This window comes from Lampetra planeri, chromosome 6 (assembly GCF_965212315.1).
Source record: "Lampetra planeri chromosome 6, kcLamPlan1.2.h2, whole genome shotgun sequence".
Lineage (NCBI taxonomy): Eukaryota > Metazoa > Chordata > Hyperoartia > Petromyzontiformes > Petromyzontidae > Lampetra > Lampetra planeri.
In genome coordinates, this window is record NC_136112.1 from 6,760,526 (window position 1) to 6,784,154 (window position 23,629).

Here is a 23,629-nt window from a genome sequence, read left to right on the forward strand (position 1 = left end):
AACTAGGGGTTCACAAACAAATTGCACACGAACGACGCATTCACGCAACGACCCGATGATCCGTTTTGAAGTTTTAAAATGAAACATCTTTGAATTGTATTATGTTTTGAATTAGATAATGTTATTTCGTCATTAAAAGCTTATCATTTTACATCTGGAAGACTTAATTGAAAACGACATTTCGTGTGAATTTTCTCTCGTCGTTAAGTAGATCGCCTTGCTGGGGGTTCGGTTTGATACGGGCTTTCACCTGTTTGGGAGTGCGGGATCGAGATAAGGCGACATAGAGCTGGCCGTGCGAGAAGACCGCCGTCTGCAGATCGATTCCAACGTAATCGAACTTCTGTCCCTGCGCCTCCGTCGTTCATGCAGGGGGCGCGTAGGTTAGTAGCGCCCCCTGCATGAAAACGACGGAAAGTGCAGCGTTCATCACAGATAGATAAAGTTTTGCGCTTATATAAGAGTATACTACAACATTTTCATAAAAAAATTGTATGTGAAGTTATTTTCATTACCTCTTACCAAATTCCACATTTAAGCCCACTGTTGGTATACTGCTTAATCATCCCTCTTAGTTTCACATTTGTCCAGTTTGTTTTGTCGAACGTTTCTGGTATTTAGTGTTGTCTCATTCGCTGTCTGCATAAGTGTGCACAATACCCTTTTGTGGCATCTAAAAGGGTCGCGTTATAAACAAAGATTCACATGTTAACAATGCCGGTAGACGCCAAATGTATTATTTTGCACAATGTTAGAAGCAGGCACAAGACTTCTCTAAGTTTCTAGATTTGAAGCTTTCATGACTGCAAGTATTCATATTCTTAGGTTTTTTCTCTCTAAGTTTAGCAAATGCAGAGTGTTGTTTTAACAAATGCACCTGTCCATTTCATAAAAAATTAGGGCATATGATAGTTAAACTACAAAACCGGCACACAGTTTAACACGTAGGCTTTCGTGACCAATATTATTCAAAGGTCTATGGGTTAGATGGCGTAAGTAAAAATGTCGTAACCCTCCACCACCTGACACAGCCAATAAGGTCTGTAAGGTAAACAACGTGCTAATTAGTTACTACTTCAGCCCCACCGGTGTGTTGGGAAATCGTCCGATTCTGGATGTAATTACCGGCAAACCATCGTACTCAAATTGTAAATTTAGTGGATTTAAACCAACATACCGGTGGGCTGAAGTAGAAATTAATTGGTGCGTTGTTTGTGACAAACCTAAACTTGCTATGTCGGGTAGTGGAGGGTTACGACACATTTACACTTGCGCGATCTAACCCAAAAACCTTACAATGAACACAGCAGATAGAGGCACAAGACAAAATCAAGCAGGCAATATTCCACACTTCAGAAAATATGTTGGCAACGTTACGTAAGAACAAAGCCTAAAACAAATGTAAGCTGAACATAAATAAATAAAGTAACTTTTACGATGGCAGGTCGTGTATGTTTAAACCGCATAATGGCCTTCATTGTGGGGATGGCTGCTCGCGTTTTTGTTCCGAGGGAGATGACTGCGCAGTCAGGAATGCCATAGAGCTGGGGCCACGGGGGCGCCAACAAATGCGCTCTCAAACAGCCAAGGTCACACACGCGGGACGCATGACTTCCCCGGGGCCAGCCCTTCGCCTAATCCTAGCAACGGTGCAATGCGGCACCCGCAACAGCCGGAGCCGGCTCCCAAATCGCAACGTGGGGTAATTCCCGCGCTGGATTCACAGGCGTTAACAAAGCTGGCGATCGTCGTCGCAAAGCGTTCCCGACGCCTCTGACCGCGCACCTACGTTCTGGCTTGCCCGTGACCTCCGAAGCGCTTTGGAAAAAATGAGCTCATGGTTTGGCATTTGTTTCCAGGATCACGCACACATTTTGGAATGATACCTTTTGTACAACTGTAGCAGGGTATGCATCATCGCTATGGGGTGACGTGACATGGCTTTTGAAAATAAGGGTAAAGTAATGTGTAAACTAAGCGTAGCTTTTACAAGTGCAAAAAAACACATGCCATTTAGTGTTTCTGACTTTTTTCTAATGGCTCATCACTGTCAGAACATCTCTGAAATGTCATGTAGCTACTTATGAAATCCGCTTAATAGACCTCTATTCACACTCGGGTCCACCTATTTAATAATCTCTGGATAAGGCGTTAGTTTTGGCAGGTCCGTCAAACTTATTTATGTCTGAGCTACAAAATGGCAATTTAAACAATTCATATGATGTGTATGCAGCCAGCGGTGGTTAAAGTTAGACCAACTCAATGGATTCCTCATGGGTAGCAGTCTGGATTCGAACCCACGATCCCATATGGCCACCTCACAATTTGGTCTAATGCTCAATTCAAATAAGTTCTAGAATTGTAGGTGGTAGGTACATTTTTAACGAACTATTCAGTTTGCTTTTCCTAGTAAAATAAAAAAAATACACAACTATATAGCTCTTATTCTTGGATCTTTCGGTAAAGTCACGTAGAAGGGAAATAATAAAAATAAAACATATATAGCTCTTCAGAAGCAACCTGGCCACAAATGAAAGCCCAACGAAATGGCTTGTGGACATTAAATAGCAGCCAAACAATCTAAGTACATGTGGAGGGAAAAACCATAGCACCTGGAGAAAAATCCATGCGACCACAGGGACAACGTGCAAACTACAAAAATACAAGTGCCAGGGTCGGGTTGAACCCGGAACCTCCTCCATACCAGGCGAGATGGTTAACATCTCACCACAGCAGTGCCATGTGCAACATAAGACCACTGCCCAAGTGTGTTATATTTGTAGAAATTTTCTGCGTTCAGAAAAAAATCACTTGCCATGTTTGCAAAAATATATAGTACATCAGTACCCAATGGCTGATGGCACTGAGTGACGAAATGCGATGGAAAAATCACCCAAAACAAACATTCTGATCTTAAGCTTTGGTCCCACATGTTTGACTGGACAGGAACAGTGGAGAGCAGCAGCAGCAACAACAACACGATGGATTTCGCGTGCCGAAATGTATTCGGTGTTCACACAAGCAGTGGCCTCTCGTTCATCACACTGTCTTCGGCTGCTGTTTAAATGTATTGATGCTGGCTGCCAGTGATCGATGGCTGCCGACTTTCGGTTGCATCTTAGTCACGTGGTTACCCGCTTGCCTCACTCATCCTATCGCTGTGGCAGCTGCTGTGTTGATGTGGGTGCCATCCACACAAGTGAGTGATCCATATTCGCAGTGGTAACCGCTGTGACAATACCCTACAAGGAGGCCCCATTTCGACACCATAGATGCATAAACTAAATTCCTAAAAGATGAATAACTTCTCATTTGGCATAAGCCAGCGACTAATTTTTTTTTACCCTTGGTGTTCATTTTCACATTCTGGTTTTAATCAAGTCGAACACAAATTGAAGCGTCTGTGCGCCAGCACATCGTCCCAACGTTTCGTAACGGCAAAAACTTATTAAGTGCTGGAAAAACGATCTCTTATTAGCCGCCCCAATCTATAAATCAAATTACAGTGATGTGCTTAATTAGTCCGGGGCATGTTTGCAGGCGCCAAAGCTCGAGTGTCAACCACAGCTTCACAGCGAGAGAAGTACCCGCTTCCTAGGGGCGTCAAAAAAATAAAAAGCAAAACACTAAATCCATGAACCCGACAACAGCCAGAAGGTAAACACGGAGAAGATCTCAGTGATGGATTACCAGTGATTCTTTGGCTGATAGGAGTCGATGCAGAAGCATAGAATGTAGTGGAGAGCTTGGGACAGATTTTCACGATGTAATATGAGCAAGAGGGAGCATTTGTAAGAATTGGTAGATTTCACTTTTCACTGACAGTTTTGACATGGATTAGAGCCACGACCACCAATAAAGACAATGGGACAAAAGCTGCATTGTGCACAAAGACGCAGAGGAGAGATGCACGCTTTGGAATTACACCGAGACATAAAATGGAATGCATGGATTGGGGAGCAAATACGAATCAAACGCATCATGTTGACAAGTAAGAAAAGTAAATGGGCTCTGGGCTGGACAGTGGCCGAGACTGGTGATGAAATTTTTAGCCAAAGTAGAAAGACCACCGGAAGAGTACCACCACTGCGGAGATGGAACGATGGCGACCAGTGCCTTGTGCAGGAGTGAGATCAACGCTGGCAGCAAGATACCGAGGGATGGCGATGAAAAGGGGCGACCATTATCCAGCAGTGGATGGATAATGGCTGGTGCTATTTTTACGTGGTGAAAACGCTTGCATCAGAATTTATATTTTAACTTCCACACAATACATTGTCAAAATGCACGGTGTCCTAGAACATGATACATCATATATGTATATTGTTTTAACTATTACACAACCAGTTCCGGTATCATTGACATGAGTGACAATCCACAGAAGGCCACACAATGACCTTAAGAATGCACTTGCATCACACATTTTACTTCTACTCTCAAACACAACTTTCTGGGTCCACAGTGCTTTTATTGGTCAAGTGTTTCAGGATCCATCTAAAATATGGAGAGTAATGTAGCAATGTGAAAAATCAAATGATACTCTAAGTGGCCTTACATACTCGAGACTTATTGTGGATAATACAAACGTGATCACAATAATGGCACAAAGGAGCCCACATTTGTAAAAAGTGTCAAGGGATCATTAACTTCAAAGCGTGGCATTAGAAGACACTGGATTCAAATTCTCAACCAAAGTCGGTGCACTTTGCAGTTACTAAACCGCAGCACAATGCGAAAGGTCACAACTGGTTTTCAGATCATCAATCCTTTTAACAGCGAAGCACACGCAAAACTTTTAAGCACAACAGTGTAAATATATTTTCATTAATTGTAGCATTATCAGAGTTCCATTTTAATTTGCTCAAACTCCTGGTGGATGGAGGTGCACAGATGTCAATGTACCACAATTGCTTAAACCACACACAGCGTGTCCATAGCTGGACCACCTACACTGAACATTAACTGCAAATACATCACCTGGAATTAACCACACCTGATCAGAGCCTGGACAGGACTTGAATGGCTAAGCACCAAGCACAACCAGGTGCTATAGGCTGCTACGCAGATATGTTCTTAGCAGAGAGAGGTGCAGCAAATCTATTGTACTGTTCTAACGCTCCAACCTCGATGTGCCTTACATTAACTATTCCAGACTGACAAGTATGGTGAAGTATGGGCAAATAACCCCCACGATCTGCATGGTGCGGGAGGCGCAGATCCAGCAATGAACTGACGAAAATGGGCTCGTAATACAACAAACGCATCGTGTACTCAGACAACATGTTTTTGTGTTGTACATTGTCGTAATGAAAAATAATAACGTGATAATACCAGCTGCTATGGTGTAAAGGTTAGCACATTGGATTTTCAATAATCAATCATAATTTAGTACATTTGGTATTCGTGCCATTCTTATCGTGCAAGGCGATCACAAGGGCACCCGGTTTCACTGACAGTCTGCAGCAGTTTGACAAGTCGGCGGGGGGGGGGGGGCTATGTTGCTATGGATCATCCCAAAATGATTAGTTTTCGGCTATTTTTTTCTAATTTGGCAAATACGGACCTCGCCATATCGTGCCACTTGTATCTTGCTGTGTGCCTTCTCGCGCTCCACGTTCTCAATCCTCCTCCTTGAACTCAATCCACTGTCGCTCTTTGTCTCTTCTTGCCCCCCCCCCCTCCTTAACTGGAACAAAATTTCCCTCCACATTAAAGTCGCCTTCCCTCACTCGTTTCCGCTCCTCGCTCAAAACTTAGGTATTTTTTCCCAGCTCACCCGACAAACCCTTAATCCCCCCCCCCCCTCATAACCACCACCGTTACTGTTCCCTCTTCATATTCTCATGAAATGGTTATCATTCATTCCCTATTCATTCATTCAATCCATTCATCATTTACCTGTCATCAATTTAGCTTTCACCGAATTCACGCATCCATTGCCCGTTGCTTCCTCATCTATTTCATTCACCTCATCTCCACCATTACATTCACACACGCGCATTGCACCGTTGATAATTCTTTGCAAAGCGCCTTGCTTAAGGAGCTATATACATTCCGCTAAGATTAAGATAAGATGACCGCAGCAGTCTGGGTTCGAAGCTCTGCACCATGCGGCGAAAACGCGCTGCCGCTCGTCCACGACACCGCCGTGGTTCCACTGCTGGATGAAATCCACCCGGCAGTATGAACGTTAATTTACACCGCAATTAATCGACCGTGATTGTTCCATCGCGCAGTTAGTCGATTAAAAGATGGTGTGTGAGTGATGGTGCAAATGTGGATACCCCCCCCCCTCCTCATACAAGTCAAGTCGGTGTGGAAGAATAGACCAAATGTCCACCAGGGTTTCCCTCTCATGGAGGCCCTTCCATTGACAGTGGTGTGAGCAAGCAATTTCACATTTGCACCTTTAACCTTTTTGAACAAGTAAATTTATATATTCATATAGCAGTAAGGCCACGTGGATGTTATGAGATTTGAACTCCACATGTCTTCGTGGTTACTTTTCCAGAAGATTGCAGGCAGTTAGAACCACTCTGAACAAAGACAATGCCACTCAGGACAAAGCGTTGCACAGTAGTGCTCAATTTATGCAAGAGATGTAGTCATGCGATTACAATTAATAGTTTATTGACCGAGGCAGTTTTAAACCTAACCACTCTGCCCCCCGCCTGCTCTGAGTCCGGTGTGCCTGAGATACTGAAGATGCCCCTGGTAATGTCATCCAGAACGTCAGGATGTTGCGATGTATGATGTGAGGGAGGATGTGGAATTAACATTTTGTAAAGAAAAAAACCTAACCACTCTGAATTTGTCAAAAATAGGTTTGTGATACCTGCTATTATTTAAAAATACAAAAAAAATTAATTGGATATTACATTCAATGTCACTGATACAAGGATCAATGTATTAATTAAAATTACGCCTCAAAAATAAAGTGAACATATGGCACAAAGGCTGTTTTCGCTTTGGAAAAAATCTAATAAAAATGTCCTCGAAAATTAACACTACTCTATACGGTTGTCATAACACGATGTTGAATAAAACTGGAGGAAATTCGACTAAAAAAAGGTACATCTTGAAAGTCTATACATTACGCTTTTAAGTTCTGATTTATCGTTATTGCTTGGGAAACCGTCGGCAGTTTTGATGCAGCATAAATCGTAAGCTTCAACAACATGCACTGTTTAATCCAAAGGATCATTTGGATTAAATGTCAGACATTCTATCGACGAAGGCAACGGCATTTCTAGGGGAGAATTTTTTTTTTTACCGCTGCCTGGCAGTTGATCTGGGAGACGGATTCTATTCAAAACCAACGCCTGTGTTGCCCAGATTTATGAGCAAGTGATCGAGCGACACGACAGAGAAATCACGTGCTCCACTCAGGGGCTCGGCTTGCTCTTTGGATAGAAGCAGCAGTTGACAATAGCAGCTGGGTTTGAAAATATGCCAAGATGGCTTTTTTCCCAATTGTCTCCAAAGCAAACAAATCCAGTGCTGGCCGTTAGTTACATACTAGTTCATTTGTAAGGTTGAAATGTTTTGGCCATCAGGGATTTGACTTTTGGTAAAAAAAACAGGTTAAATCACTGCATGTAACCTTGAGAATGATTCATTATATTTGGTATACACATGCTCACTTGAAAATCTCCACCGACTACACCTGCTAAGGGGTATTGGAAAATAAAAATAAAAACTCCAGTGCATTTCGGATCCACTTGACACGAATATAGTCATTCTTAACTTACAGCACCTTGTCACAATACGGCACTTGGATGTTGGTTGTGAGGGTTGTTTGACCATATTTCACCATGCGGGTTTGGTAGAGGGGAGTGCCCAATGATGGTAGCCTTGGCCGGCAATCGAACTCCGGTTCCAGGGTTTATAGCGCAGTGCACAAACCACCTGCATCGCAGCTCCACCCCTCATTACGGGGGTTGAATTAAAATGTGTTTTACTTGACCTTCAACATACGCAACTCTTAATGCACAAATCCCTGCATAAATAGACGTGCAGACTTTGTTTTGTCTGCTTGGGAATTAAACATCTCAACCCTTTTACCAATATTCTCAAAGGCATCTTAAATGGGAAATATTTGCAGTGGTGCTAAAGTTGCATGCGCAGCACAGTATTGCATTTCATAAGCGTTTATTTGTAGCAATGCCGCGTTAACTATAGCCTATGAAATGCCCCAACTGAAAATAAATGAGTGCATCTGCTCAAACAAATTACCCTCTTCAATGTGAGCTTTCATACTTTATTGCATTATCTACATATCTCTCCAGATGATGCAAAGCCTCCTCCTCCTAACTGTTCTTCTCTCCCCAGTGACTGCTGCTAGTGAGAGACAACTGGAAACCTGCAGGGCAATTTTCTTGAGTTGTTTAGACCGAGGTGAGCAGCGCCCCCCGAGTGCTTGTGTCGACAAGTGTCCATTCGCGGAGAACCTTAATGAGAACAATAAACTAAATTCCAAGGTATAGAGTCCTACATTATTAATCATTCTGCTCCAGTTTCAGCTCTCAATTAAGTGCTTGTCAAACTGCAAAGGCATTACGTTTAAACACAGCTCATCACTTATTCAAAGGGGTGGAGTGGGGAGGGAGAACTAAATGCCAGCACACACGCACAATGTGGACTAAAAACGCACAACATCACTTTCCTGTGCCTACCTGCCAGCAATTGCATTGAAAAGCAAAAAAAACATGTTATAGTTCGTGGTTGATTCTAACGTACGTTATGTTTTTTTTCCTTTTTAAAAGCCACGACTTTATTTTCTTTGCACACTGCAACACGATACAACACTTGGCACGCCACAAAAAAAGGCACAGAACAACTCTAGGACGGCATGAGAAAACGACTGCATTCTATGGATTATAAGACGCACGGGAAAGTAAGCCCAACCCCACACGTGCGCCCATGTGTCAATAAAGTTATACAAATCTGGTCATACACGCGCACACATACAAATCTACCGAATGAATAAAAGCATTCAACCCTCCCCCCCATCCTTTGCTTTAACATAGAGGTAAGAGCGCGCCTTTTGTAGAGAATACGGTAACACTTGGCCGCACAGTTCCAGCAATGTCTTCGAAATCGATACACAACGTACTTTTTAAACACGTAATTCAATTGGTGATGAAGCACCAGAGTACAGTTGCATGCAACGCACCGCAATATAAAGAGTGCACAAGGAACGGAAGGCAAAATTTTAAACGCAGCCCTTTTACAACGACGCTGGTGGCCACAAGTAACCTAGCAAGGCAGCGGACTCAGGTTGGGAAACGCTTACGGGACCGTGGGCCCACAACTTAATTTTGCGCGGACCGCAACCACTTGAGACCTATCGCTGCGAGCATCTTAGCCGCACGCCTGCTTCGGAACTGTGACCCCCGACACCGCCGTGTTGCTGAGGGGAAAGCAGCTGGCATCGCGTTAAGTACAGTAAAGGATGAGCGTTCCTGGGAAATGCGTGGTGCATCAAAAGTACGTGAAAAGTCCTAAATCGGCCTTCGGGTGGAGCGGTGGTACAGTGGTTAGCGTGCTGCAGTGTAAAGCCGGTGACCCAAATTCGATTCCCGGCCATGGAGGCGAATATCAGAATTGGTTCATACCCTCACCGCCTCTTTATCAACCCACTGACCAGCGTGGTGAAGTATGGTAAAAAAAAATAACTCCCATTAGTGACATGGCGTGGAAGCCTTCATCAATGCATTGAGAATTTACCAAAAAAGGACTATTTATTTGAAACCCACCCTCAACATCACTAATTAATTAGACTAAACCTCCGATGCAGCGTATATCGGAGGTGGCAAGGAAGGGATAAGATTCCCCCACACCCAGGACTTGGTTTGATACATTTCTCACTCGTAGAAAAATTAACACTAATACTGGTTTCTTTGTGTTCCCAGCTGGTTAAACATATCAAGCCGGACTTCGAGGAAGGCACTCACCTGAAGGAGGGAGGGCGGCCAGTTGCTGTGCCGCAGGTGCTTGACCTGGGAGATGTGACGTCCCAAGGAGCGGTGCACGCTGCAGCACTCATCGCAGACGAGCACGCCGCGGTTTATCGATGCCCAGCCGGGGTCTGCGTTCAAACGAGCAGATGACACAACGAATCAACGAGAGCCGCCATTCATTCCCACCTGCATGCACGCTCCTGTCCGCGCGCGTCACAATGCCATCACGTGGCACTGCTCTTGTCTGTTAAAAAGAGGTCACAGTGAAGTGGATTTGGCATTTAAGACGCTGTCGCCTCGACAGACCTGTCTTCACCTGATGACGGCTACTTGTGTTGTGGCCGAAACGTCGTGAGAATTATTTTATTATGTTTTATTTTTATTATTTTATTACTTCCCTTCTACGTGACTTTACCGAAAGAACCAAGCAGATGGATTTGGCAGCCAACATCGGCCGTGACACCAGGCAAGGTGCACCAACTGTACCTTCTCTTCTAGCCCCCCCCCCTCGCTCCATTCCCTGACTACCACATTCAGATAAGCCCCTCCCCCCTCCCCTTGACTTGTATTTAAGAGCTTGTCTCTTGGATTTTTCCTCACTTGATACAGTAAATTTAGCTGTGACGGTCCCACCTGAAGACGGAGACTTGTGTTGCCTCTGAAACGTCGCGATTTAATTGATTTATTTTCATTGATTATTATTTTATTTCTATTATTTTTTACCTACGTGACTTTACCGAAAAAAAACCTAAGAGCGCAGTGAAGTGTGTTCGAATGTAGCTATACAATAATTTGCCAGGGCACTACTGACGAGGGCATCCCCACGCCGTTTCAGGCAATGAGGGTTATCGTGCCACACTTAGCCAATCGGTGTGCATGAGGGTTGCCCATCCAAGTGCTATCCAGGTTCATCCCTGCTTAGCTGGATTGGAGGCATTCCGGATGATTTGGCCACGGGCATCCAAATGCGTAGGGCATTTAATCCAGTTCACATCCACACACACCCTGGCGGTATCGCTGCAATCCATACAGCGTCTGCTGCTGCCTTGGATTGGTTGAATGAACTTAACATTCAACTATGACATCATCTATACAACTTGTTGCTTCCCCCAACCCCCGCCCCCATGCCATATGAAAGAAGACAAGAGTTTGCTGCAGTCACATGGAGCAAGCGTGTTGACCCCGTAAAGGTATGTGCAAAGACTTTACAATAGCCGGTGACCTTCATTATGGAGTACTGTACTTTTGTTTGCGAAAGCTATTGGTCATATACCGTATTCTCCAGACGCTTCAAAAAGTAAGACGCACCCCAACATTTTGGGCCCCACTGAAAAAAAAGTGTATTTTATGATCATTATTTGGTTCTTTCGGTTAAGTCACGTCTAAAGATAAAATAATAAATTAAATTAAATAATAGAATACGACGTTTCGATTGCAACACAAGCAATCATCATCAGGTATAATGAAATAGCGACATAAAATCTAACCAGAAAACTATAGACAGACATATTAGCAGACAGATATCACCAAGATTTTATGATCGTGAGAATACGGTACGACAGTTCTGTGGAAAGCCATCTTACGGATGATGAATATGAATGCACTGCTTTAAATGGGAAGAGAGATGTCCTCCGGAAGGTTATTCTGAATGGCTGGTTGTGGTTTTTTCGTCCTCTGGGTGAGGAAAGTATTTGTATAGAGAATTATCTCACGGAAGATTATTCTTAACTACATTAAAATAACGTCTTTTGAAAAAAGATTATGCGTTCCCCAGATTATAACATGAACACCAAAATTATGCTTTATAACATAAGAGGGGGGGGGGAAGGTGCATCTTACACAACTGGAGAATATAGTATATCCTAGTTACATGCCAATTTCTCACTTTAACGTCATGCTAATCTCTCACATTAACATAGCAACTTCCGTACCCAGTTACATGCTAATTTCTCACATTAACATCACTAGACCCAGCCACTCCTTTATAACCCTTGGGCTACACCCATTTCAAACCTTTAAAACAGTCTGCATCAGCAGCAGGCCATGCTTTCCCACATGATGACGGGCGCTTGTGTTGCGCCCGAAACGTCGCGATTGATTTTTGTATTTTTCTACCTACGTGACTTTACCGAAAGAACCAAAGAGTATGGATTCCTGCAGTCACGAAAGCTTCAAAATCAAGAGTTGTATATCCTGCCACAGAATACGAATTTACAAACCAGTTGTCTAAAGCGGAAACGATCTTCAGAATATCTCTACCAAACAAAATTGTGCTGTAGCAACAAGGCACCGGTGGTCAAAGCAGCAACGTAATTTTAATGGTCTTTCCACAAATCCCACATGGTTATTTTTCCACAAAAGGGGCACATCACATCAATATGTTACGCATTTAAATCTTGAAGCTTCATCTGAAAGTGACTGTGCCACAGTTGTTTTTGCTGGGCCTTCGATGTCTTGCCCGATGGGTAATTTTAGGATTTGTAACCTTAGTCCGTCTCTCAGCAGGAAAGTTGGCACCATGTGTGCTAAAACCAAGACGGTAAATTCAACTCGACACACGCATGGCTCTACACAATGCTTTCAGGAACAAGCTTTGACTCGGGGAAATTAATAAAATCAACACTTCACGGGACACTCGATGATTTTAAAGCAAACAAATTCCTATTACTCGCACAACTCTACAGTCCTACAAAGTAAAAACATAAAACAAGCTCTAAGCGCATAATGAAAGGGGAGGGGAAAAAAAGGATTTTCCATCGTGTTTGGTTTCAGGCCAAAATTCTGCCAATCAAGCAAAGCCCCCCCACACCCCCTTGTGCCAAGCGGCATATGGGCCATGCTGCATGGCTTGACATTCTTAAAGGCACATCACTATGAATTAATGCGCAGCGGTAGCACTTGCCCTGAGAATGTGTGACATAACGCGTGAGCGCGAGGATTTTTGCCACGTAAAATAGCGGCATCTGAATGTGAAGTGAAGCACCCTCTGCAATTCGATTGCGGGGAAGGAAAAAAAGATATTTTAATTTTAAGTTGTAGTGAATTGGTACAAGTTTTTTTTTATTACCACAAACGCTTTAATGGTACACTCAATATGGCTTAAACGTGTATTCCACATTTAAATTTAACTCTGTAGAAATCGTACAACGTCAAGTTGTGGAATATTTAATTTAAAAAAATATATACGTTATTACTAGTCGAGCATGGAATTAATATAATCCAAGTACTGTACTGGTTGCGCCATGTTGAGGATGTGGCTTACAAGCGGCTGCGACAACTTGCGTGTTAAATAGAAAGCTGTAAACGATATCCGGAGTAAATCGCGCGAGGCATTACCAATGACAAAAAAGCGAAGAGCTCAGAAAATCATCAATCAGTCAAATTGTGAACGACAATGGGCTGAGCTGGCTCATTTTGCTCATCAAAATGGAGTTTAATCTGTCGCTTGCTAAGTGCGCACTTTAAGGCCACACTGAACGTAAATTATAAAGAAGATAAAATTGTTCGATCCATATTTCTCCCTGCGCTTAAGTGCGTGTACAGTCCCCTTGTAAATCCACTGCTGGATGAGGGCCTACACACACTGGGGGTCGTGGGGATCATTTCACCATGCTGGTCAGGGTGAGCTTGTGAAGGAATAGACGTGGGGTCATAGAATTACAGTACAACAAATTTTGCTGCATCATGTAACCTCGAAAGCCCTATGACAACCTGTTTTTGCATGGCGGTCATCTGTCCATACCCTATCCAGGCTCAAACCTGCTTCGCTTCTGTGATCCGACGAGACTGAAAAGATGCCGTGTGGTCATTGGCGATGCTGCGCAGAGCCTGCTGCCTCTAACTCCACGAAAAATAACGCATCCGAGTGTGTATTAGCTGCGAACAACGGCTCCCGCTACCAACGCATGAACTGTGCGCAGAACCGATACACAGAACAAGGGCTAAAAAATTGTTTGGGGCAATGTGGTCCGTACAGCTGTCTTGCGAACAGGTTTAAAGAAAGGAGCTCAAATTACAGCAGTTAGCTGTGTGCTGTGGGATGGCCATGTTTGGGGGAGGCAAAACCACGGGCGAGGAGAGGGTGGGTGGAGGTTACGGGGATAGCTCCAGCAGCAAGATGCACTTTGTGCTCTCAAGCATGGGCGCAAGAATGATGATACACTTTGAAGGTTTTGTTGAATGAGGCAATTTTACGATATTCACGGTCAAACAAAGCGATAGGGTTATTTTGTCCCTCCCTTGTTCAGGGAAATGACTGCAAGAGTTGTTTTCAGGTTCCATTGTGATATATGAAACCCACAAGGTTTTACTGTACTGCCATTTATTTCTAGCAGTATCAGAACGCACGGATTAATCATCGGTTAATTTTGATGCATAATCTTCTCACGATATGTGCATTGAATCACGTGGGTATCAATCGATGTGTTTATATTCGTACGTTTTAAGTCATGGATATCACGTGATCGCTGCAGCCACTAGAGGCCACTAATTCACTAGGAAGTAAAAAAAAATCGGCTCTCATAAATTCACAAACCTGAATCTTGACAATTCATTGAATCGCCAGAGAAGTGAATTGGCTACATCCCTCATTATTACACGTTACATACGCTTAAGGAGTAGAATTAGACTCTACAAACAGAGTTCGATTCCCAGCCACGGCTAGCATCAGTGGCAAGTGATATCTGAACCGGTCCGAGCCCTTCCTTTACCAAGTCCCATGGACCACCGTGGTGAAGTATGGTCAAATAACCCCCGATTATTCAAGGGCGTGGGAAGGCCCTCATCCCAAAAAGGACCATATATGGCCAATATACCTGACCATACTGTGGTTAGGAATTTAGTTTGCTCATATCATTAACATAATTACAGTACTATGTTACTGTGGTGTCGTGAAGCAATGGGCACGTTTACTGATTCCCTTTACTGCCTCTGTCCATCCAGCAGAATGAAGGAGTACACCGCAATTAGTCAATCGGCAGGTGGGTTACTCCCCCATCTTAACCAAGACAGCCCTGGCCGCCATCAAAGATTAAGCCAAAATACCCTCTAGAGGGCTTGACAGATCCTCCCTCTAGGTGGAGGTCCTTCTGCAACGTGTGACGTGAGCGAGTAACAGCACGGCTGCTGCTCCTTTACCATTCACTACACTGTGATGTAGTTCACACATGTTACTAAATTACGTGGATTGGGTAAAAAAAAAAAACCTGTCCAGAAAAAGTATTCAAAACATGACCACTGCCTAAAAAAAATTAAACGCAAAAATATAACAGTACGAAAAAAATAAGGTTTTACCCTTTCTGCATTAATCACATGTACTAGTGGTGAACATACGTGTGGTTCAATCTTAATTTAGGAGCTTTCGTGACTGCAGGAATTATTCTTTGGTTCTTTTCGGTTAAGTCACGTCTAAAAATAAAATAATAAATTAAAATAAAATAACATTACGACGTTTCGATTGCAACACAAGCAATCATCATCAGGCATAAAAGAAATAGCAACAAAAATCTAACTAGAAAAAACTATAGACAGACATACAAGCTAGGTTATTTAATTTTCGTGTGCCTGCCTCCTAATTTTCAGGCTTGCGTGCCCGTGCCGCGTTGTCAGCTTGCTCCTCTCTCTGTGTGCCGTTGTGATGTCTGTCTGCTTGTATGTCTGTCTATAGTTTTTTCTAGTTAGATTTTTGTTGCTATTTCTTTTATGCCTGATGATGATTGCTTGTGTTGCAATCGAAACGTCGTAATGTTATTTTATTTTAATTTATTATTTTATTTTTAGACGTGACTTAACCGAAAAGAACCAAAGAATACGTGTGGTTAATGCAGATATGATTCCTTGCAAAAGGTTTCTATTTGGTGTTTCAACATCTTAACACCTCCAGTTTTATTGCCATAAAGGGTAAAACCTATGATTTTTTCATACTATGATACTGGCAAAAAAAGGTCCCATGTTATAACAGTCCACAAACGCTATCTTGCAATGGCTGCCTGCAGGAAAACATCGATGATAATCGGCAGGAAAGGCCTCTGTCCGTACTGTCTTTTTTGTACGTGGAAACGACAGGTGTAGTTTGGTACACGGACCGATGGACGGTGATAAGTGTGGGATATTGTCTTTCCACTCGGCTTCCTCTGTCATGCTATCATTTGTTGGCTTAGCCGGTACTCATTCTAACATCCGTTTCGTAAAAAAAAAACTGAGAGAACGGAGGGAAGTCTCTAAGCTAGGGGTATATATGTTTTTATTGCGTAGACAAATAAACATAAAAGACAGACTTGGCGTGGCCAGCTCGTCACCACTGCTATTCAGTTAACACTTTGGCTTGAATGTGCCGCAGTGTATTTCTGGAGTGGAGCTGAACTTTGAACTGTGGGCACAGAGGCAGTTCCATTCGCACCCCCCCCCCCACCCCCGTACTCAACTGCAATGCGCGAATAATAGCAACTATCCAATGCCAAGGGGTGGGTAAGTGTGGAATGGCAAGTTGTAAAGATACAAAAAATACTTGACAGCAGAGTTGTGAAAGCCAAATGTGTGTGTTCAAAGGGGTGTTCTTCATAAAAGCAGCAATGCCACAAGTACTCTGGACTCGACTACAGTGCATGCCACGCAGACACCACAGGGGGCTGTGCGCTATGGGGGGGGGGGGGGCACATAACAGGTTCAAGAGATGCCAAGTGAGAACACTTTCATTCGCATGGGCAGGGTTAGGACACAAGCTCCTGAAATCCACTCATTACCATCGGCTATGATTCAACCACTGATGGAAGAAGGCCTCCCCCCCCCCCCCCCCCCAAAGCTGCTGCCATCTCACGACGTTTCGGCCACAACGCAAGCAGCCGTCCTCAGGTGAAGAACAGGTCTGTCAGAAAGACAGTGTCTGAAACGCTGTCTTTCTGACAGATCTTTCTGACAGACCTGTTCTTCACCTGAGGACGGCTGCTTGCGTTGTGGCCGAAACGTCGTGAGAATAATTTTATTATGTTTTTATTTTTATTATTTTATTATTTCCATTCTACGTGACTTTACCGAAAGAACCAAGAAGATGAATCCCTGCAGTCACGAAAGCTTTAAATCGAAATTGTATTATGTTTTATTATTATTATTTTATTATTTCCATTGTACGTGACTTTACCGAAAGAACCAAGAAGATGAATCCCTGCAGTCACGAAAGCTTTAAATCGAAATTGTATTATGTTTTATTATTTTATTATTTCCATTGTACGTGACTTTACCGAAAGAACCAAGAAGATGAATCCATGCAGTCACGAAAGCTTTAAATCGAAATTTTATTATGTTTTTATTTTTATTATTTTATTATTTCCATTCTACGTGACTTTACCGAAAGCTTTAAATCGAAAAAGAACTATGTCCTTTAACATTTGTACGTTTCGAATCTATTTATTTTTCTGTTCCTCTAATTCAATTAATCTTGATTTGAAGCTTTCGTGACTGCAGGAATCCATACTCTTTGGTTCTTTCGGTAAAGTCACGTAGGTCGAAAATAAATCGCGACGTTTCGATCGCAACACAAGCGGTCGTCCTCAGGCGGAAAAAATATAATCCAGCAGTAGAACTGCTGAACCAGTGAGAGAACTGTTACAACAAGAGGTTATATATGTGGTGATGGGCAAGCAAGCGGGGTCTGAGCTGGAAAGGAACTCCATCCACGTACGCAAGCACATTAGTACTTGCGTCCAAGACGGAGGTACTCTGCAAACCTACCGGCTACCTTCAGATATATAAACACAGACAAAACTTCAACCGAGAAGATGGGTACAAACTGAGCAATCATTGGAAGGACGTTATTAACCAGGTAAAGTCTTAACTGACTGTGATGTTTCCATCCTACCTGCCAATGTCAGCTGTTATTTCCGACTCTCTGTGTCTCTCTCTATGCCTCTCTCTTAGATCCCTCACATGCCCTTTGGATTGCACTCCCATGCGCATATGCGGGCATGATACTCTTATGCGGCGACGGAAGGTCATTTCATGCTAATCTCCCTCCCTAATCCCTCTCCCTAATCTCCCCCCCCCCCCATTAACAGAACTGACGTGCTTGCGTCCGTGGATGGAAATCCTTTCCAGCTCAGACACCACTTTCTTGCCCATCGCCACATATATAACCTCTTGTTGTAACAGCTTTCTCGCTGGTTCAGCAGTTCCACTGCTGGATAATTTTTTTCCGCCTGAGGACGACCGCTTGTGTTGCGATCGAAACATCGTGATTTATTTTATTTTAAATTCAATTAATGTTTCAGTATCCACTCAATCAACGTTTAATATTTTGGATAAAACGTAGATAACGTGCCTCTGACAATCACCTGAAATGCAACATGTGGAGTTGAGCCTGAGCAGTGCATGGATGGGCGATCACCATGCATAACAGGCATTATAGCCTTCTGCAGGGATATGTTGTGTGCAGCCGAGGACAGTCCATTGTTGTAATTTACTTCTATGCTCCCACCTTCACCAACCCTCTCCAACCCGCATGGTGGAGGCCCTCATCCAGCAGTTGACTGACATTCCAGGAAATAAAATTTACGTGAGGCAAACCATTTTATCACCTTGTACTTTTTTTCAACTGAATATTGGATTGATGACGGCACTTGGAAAATGTGAGTGAAATTTTTAAAATTGCTGTTACACCTTTGCTTGAACTTTTAATTTGTGCAAAAAAATATGTTGGCCTGTGTTAATAGTTTTGACATGTCTTTAATGGTAGGCGTTTTAAAAACTTGAATTTCTTGTACAATTAGCTTTTCTCCCCCCGCTTGTAATTTGCCTTTCCGTCCCAGATCTCCATTGAAATAGGTGTAATACGGTATCAATAACGGGTGCTCGTCTCATTCAAATAAAGCTTATGTCTGCAGAAGGGCCCTGTGTGCCACTACACGACCATCTGCCCCGAAAAAAACTGTATAGATTCTTGCTCTTTAAAGAGCCACGCTATAAATAAGTTGCACAATACCGTTAGCCTGATTTATCGAAAGCATTCCGGAAAAGTGCATACCTTCGGATTACAAACTTATAGGGGTGTAATAAATTTAAATCTGGACCTTCCATTGATCGTTGACCAATTTCTCAATCTACCACAGGTCTATAAAGGACACCGACATTTTGCCCAAAGATGAATTACGAATTCAATAACGATGTCAATGGGGAATATTACTTTACAGCCGGCTCGTCTAATGTCACACACACACAGTCAGAGAGCCATAAATATGGTATGCATGTCAAATATGGTACACCCAATGCTATACATCACGTTATGAATCGTGTGTGGAAATATAACATTCAGATTCAGTTTGGTAAGGGCAGACTAGCACAAAAAATATCGAATTTGGGTTCAAGGTAAACTGTAAACAGAGGGCACACGGTTTTTTTCTCTTTTAGGCATTGTAATTAAGACAGTACAAATAATTCCCATTGTTTAATACTGTATGTGTAATGTTAAACCAATTTTTAAACGCAGTCAGCTTTATAGACTGACGTATACCATTTTATCTTTTTAGACCAAAAGCTGCCCAAGGCCACCAACTGAGTTATCAATCAATGTCTGATTGTTCTCATTGTCAGGGTCTCTATTCTCAAGGGAGTGTTCTCTGCAACTTGTCCAGCCTGGAGATTGCACAGAACTGGGTTAGCGGTTCCATTTTAAATCACGCCAGCAAACAGGAAAGCACTCATGCCAAATGTATCAACGCAGACACAGCCATTGTGAGTGCGTGTCTTAATCGATGACAATTAAAATACTGTAACAATAAAAAAAATAATGGGGTGGGGGGTAGGGTGGGGGGTGGCCCAGTGGTTAGCCCAGTGGTTAGCCCAGTGGGTTAGCCCAGTGGTTAGCCCAGTGGTTGGCCCAGTGCACTAGGAACTTGGCGACCTGTGTTTGATTTGCTGGCCACAGACAACATTCAACATCAGCGGTGAGTGATATCTGAACCGGTCCTGGCAGCCCCCCCACCCCTCCACCCTTTCCCCCACCCCACCGTCAAACCTCAACCCTGACCAGCGTGAAGTCAAACAACCCCCATGACTGGCATGGCACGGTGGGGGCCTTCATTCAGAAATGGACTACCAAAGTTTAGAAAAAAATTATGTATAATTTTTTTTTATCAAACATCTAAACTCTTAAACTAGATTCGAAGCTTTCGTGACTGCAGGAATTACTCTTTGGTTCTTTCGGTAAAGTCAGTAAGTCACGTAGAAAGAAATAAAATAATAGAATACGACATTTCGATTGCAATGCAAGCAACCATCATCAGCTACAAATGAATGAGAAAACAACATAGTAAACTTGGAAATATAATGCAATACAACACAGTCGGCCAACAAAATAGTCAACACCCCATTCTCTTTGGTTCTTTCGGTAAAGTCACATAGGTATAAAATAAAATTAATCACGACATTAGCTAGATGGGCAGACTGCATCAGCAGCAGACCATGCTTTCCCACCTGATGACGGACGCTTGTGTTGCACCCGAAACGTCGTGATTTATTCTATTTTATTTTCTACCTACGTAACTTTACCGAAAGAACGAAAGAGTATGGATTCCTGCAGTCAATGAAAGCTTCATATCAAGTCAACACCCCACCTGGTTGATTACGTTCTTCCAAAGATTGCTAAATTTGAGAGAGACGTAACGTAGACATGGAGACACACAGACAGACACAAGCAGAGAGAGAGACACACACATAGGTACACAGAAAGACAACATCTCTGTTTGCGATAAGTAATCCCCAGCAGTAAAAGGAAAAACCTCATGACAACCGCGTGCACGCATGAGAGACGTTTCCCCTCTCCTCTCCAATCTCACACGCATCTTGACACGGGCTTTGCACGCGCTGCCCGCACTCGGCGCTGTGGCAGTAATCGGGTCACAGATGAACACAAGTATGAAAACACATACAACGCTTGCACGCTTTATCGCTAAAGCTTATCTGCGACGGATGAAAGAAACAAAAAAAACACAGAAAATATACGGCGATGTTCGTGTTCGCTCGGTATAAAGTTTACAGAAGAAGTGGCTGGTTACATTTTATATATGGATTTGGGCAACTCAGAGCAATGAAAGGGAAACGCACGGACTCAGGACTCAGTGCTAGAGCGAGAAGTGGCTAGATGGGCACAATACTCAGTACAAAAACCCCGGGACTTCCTTTGTGCTAAATAAAACATTGACTGTTAGGTTTAAAAAAGAAACTGTGCCAAGCCTTGGGCGAAAAAGACAATCAAATCAGCAGGCACGTCGTCACGCCCAATGCAGCTGCACTTATATCTAACGGCAAGGCAGGGAAATACAATGGATATTTCCACCCTAATCACTGTGGTGCAACGCCATGCGTTTGCTAATTATAATCATCCAAAAACTCATGTGCATCGTTGACCAAACAACTTGATGAAATATGGTTATTCGTGACTTATGCCAGGGATAGAGATCACCATTGAATGGCCCAGGCAGTGATTAGGAAGACATTGTCGGATAGGAAAATTACAGTTTGGAATGCCATTCAAATCGATTTCACTTATTTAACCTCATGTAAAGTCACAGATATACATTATTACACTTGGGAACCAATATTTACGTACAGAAAGTTAAATAAATTAATGTGCGGCTGTTTTATGTGTTTATGAATTTGGGATATGAGACTGGTATCATGGCCTTTCACACCAACTGGTGTATATGGCTACCCCTTATATATTTAGAATCAGAATATTGATTTATTCTGGAGGAACCCTTTGAGCTATAAAGCTCTTTTTTCCAGATGCCCAGATTCATTGTGTATTATACTATGTATTAAACCAACATTGACAATACAGTAATGTTAGCATCCTCATCATGACTGTTGCAAGTATGAATAACTGGGCACTTTGGAAACCTAGTGTTGGACCCTGTCCTCTCAAGCCTAAATGCCATGCCTGGGCCCAGGAATGGCAACCCAGCCGATACACCTGTTTAAAATCTGGTACCTAATTTATAATAAATAAATAACTACACAGTATACAGGAGGTCGTAGGTTTTGATCCCGGCCCTGACGCCTGTATATTTGGAGTTTGTATATTCTCCCCATGGTCACATGGATTTTTATCCAGGTCCTCAGGTTTTTCCTTCCACATTAAGAAACATGCATTGAGAGTATTTGACTGCTCTACATTGCCACGTGATAAGCCACTTCGTTGAGCTAACAGTTGTGGCCTAGGCCACTTCGGAAAAAGAGCTACATAGGTCAGTGGGCCTTAGGGGCCGTCGATAAATGACGTCACGCACCTGGGGGGGGGGGGTCAACCATTTAAGACCATGTGTGACGAGGGGGGGGGGGGGTTTGAGAAATGTGACGTCACATCAAAATGCGCAACTTTAAATATAGACAATACGTTCTACTTAATTAAATAGACTTTGTAATACATGTTTTCTCCTACAACATCAGAGTGCAGCGGCACATTAAATACGCACTAGAATGACAATACTTTAAAGCGATTTTAAGCATGTTTTAATATTTTTTGGGGGGGCAGAGCTTTGTGACGTCATATTTGAGGGGAGTCTGACTTTTTGTGATGCCGTGTGACTAGAGGGGGGGCGGGGTCAAAAATCGTCCAAAATCGCGTGACGTCATTTATGGACGGCCCCTTACCTGATAAAATAAATGTATTTGTATCATCGAATAACTTTTTCAAAAAAACGTACTTGTTTACATCCTTTGTATTATTATAAACGTATTAGATGCTACAAATGATAATATAGCATCAAAATACAGTGACGATGAGGAACACACTCTAAAGCAATGCATACATTTCTATCACACAGCACCAGTGGTAGCCATTAAAGGAAACAACCGCGTTTTAGAAAATGGTTAATCAACTTGCACAATTACATTTACATTCCCATAGGTAAAGATGCAGTTCTGCAATTGCTCATGCCACTTCTGGCAGAAGACTGAGCTCTAAAGAGCCCCTCTGGAAGGTATTTTGGGCTCCCCTTTTCCATTGGCCAGACGCCTTGGAAGAGGCGGGGAGTACCCACACTTAACCCCGCTACACATGACCTGCCGATAAAGTTTCTATTCCAGTACGCTGCACTATTTCTCGTCATTGTTGTAAACTCAGCGTTTCAATTACCGTACATTGTTATTTAAATTTTCAAGTCCTGCAGGAATTTTCCATTCAACTCCACGTAGACTTCGCATTCGCTGGCACAAGCCTGCAGAAATGAATAAGCGTGTATTCAAGCAAACGATAGTGACGCCGCTGACAATTATCTAAACCTGATCATTATCCACCATTGTTAACAATAAGGGAGATATTTATACGGGACATTTTCGTGCATCACAAATGAGACGCAGGCTGCTGCCACATCCTATATTGCATTTATGGAGCCAATTTTAACTGTGCAACACAAATACCCACAGCATGCTTCTTTATACACCATTAATAACGAGAAAAGGTTACAACCCTGCCACAGCGAGATTTACACAACAATGCTAGACATTATTGCATTACAGCAAACGAGTTCTCATTCCACAACAATGATTGTCAATTTACTGCAGCGAGTGGCATTTGCCCACACCATTAACAAAGGCAATGGAAGCAAGATAATGCAGAGGGTCATTTAACAAAGCATAATAAAAAAGACAATGAACTTGACTGTCTTTACGTGCACGAC

At 42.9% G+C, this 23,629-nt stretch overlaps 1 protein-coding gene across 3 annotated transcripts in view; it reads right to left on the bottom strand.

The window, feature by feature from the left end:
* Positions 1 to 23,629, bottom strand: part of LOC144719461 (ARF GTPase-activating protein GIT2-like) — a 71,511-nt gene that overhangs the window by 43,039 nt on the left and 4,843 nt on the right. For all 3 annotated transcript variants that reach the window (XM_078595392.1, XM_078595391.1, XM_078595390.1), the window contains exon 3: positions 9,957 to 10,090. In XM_078595392.1, coding sequence (XP_078451518.1) covers positions 9,957 to 10,090 — 134 coding nt within the window. The remainder of the gene's footprint in view (positions 1 to 9,956; positions 10,091 to 23,629) is intronic.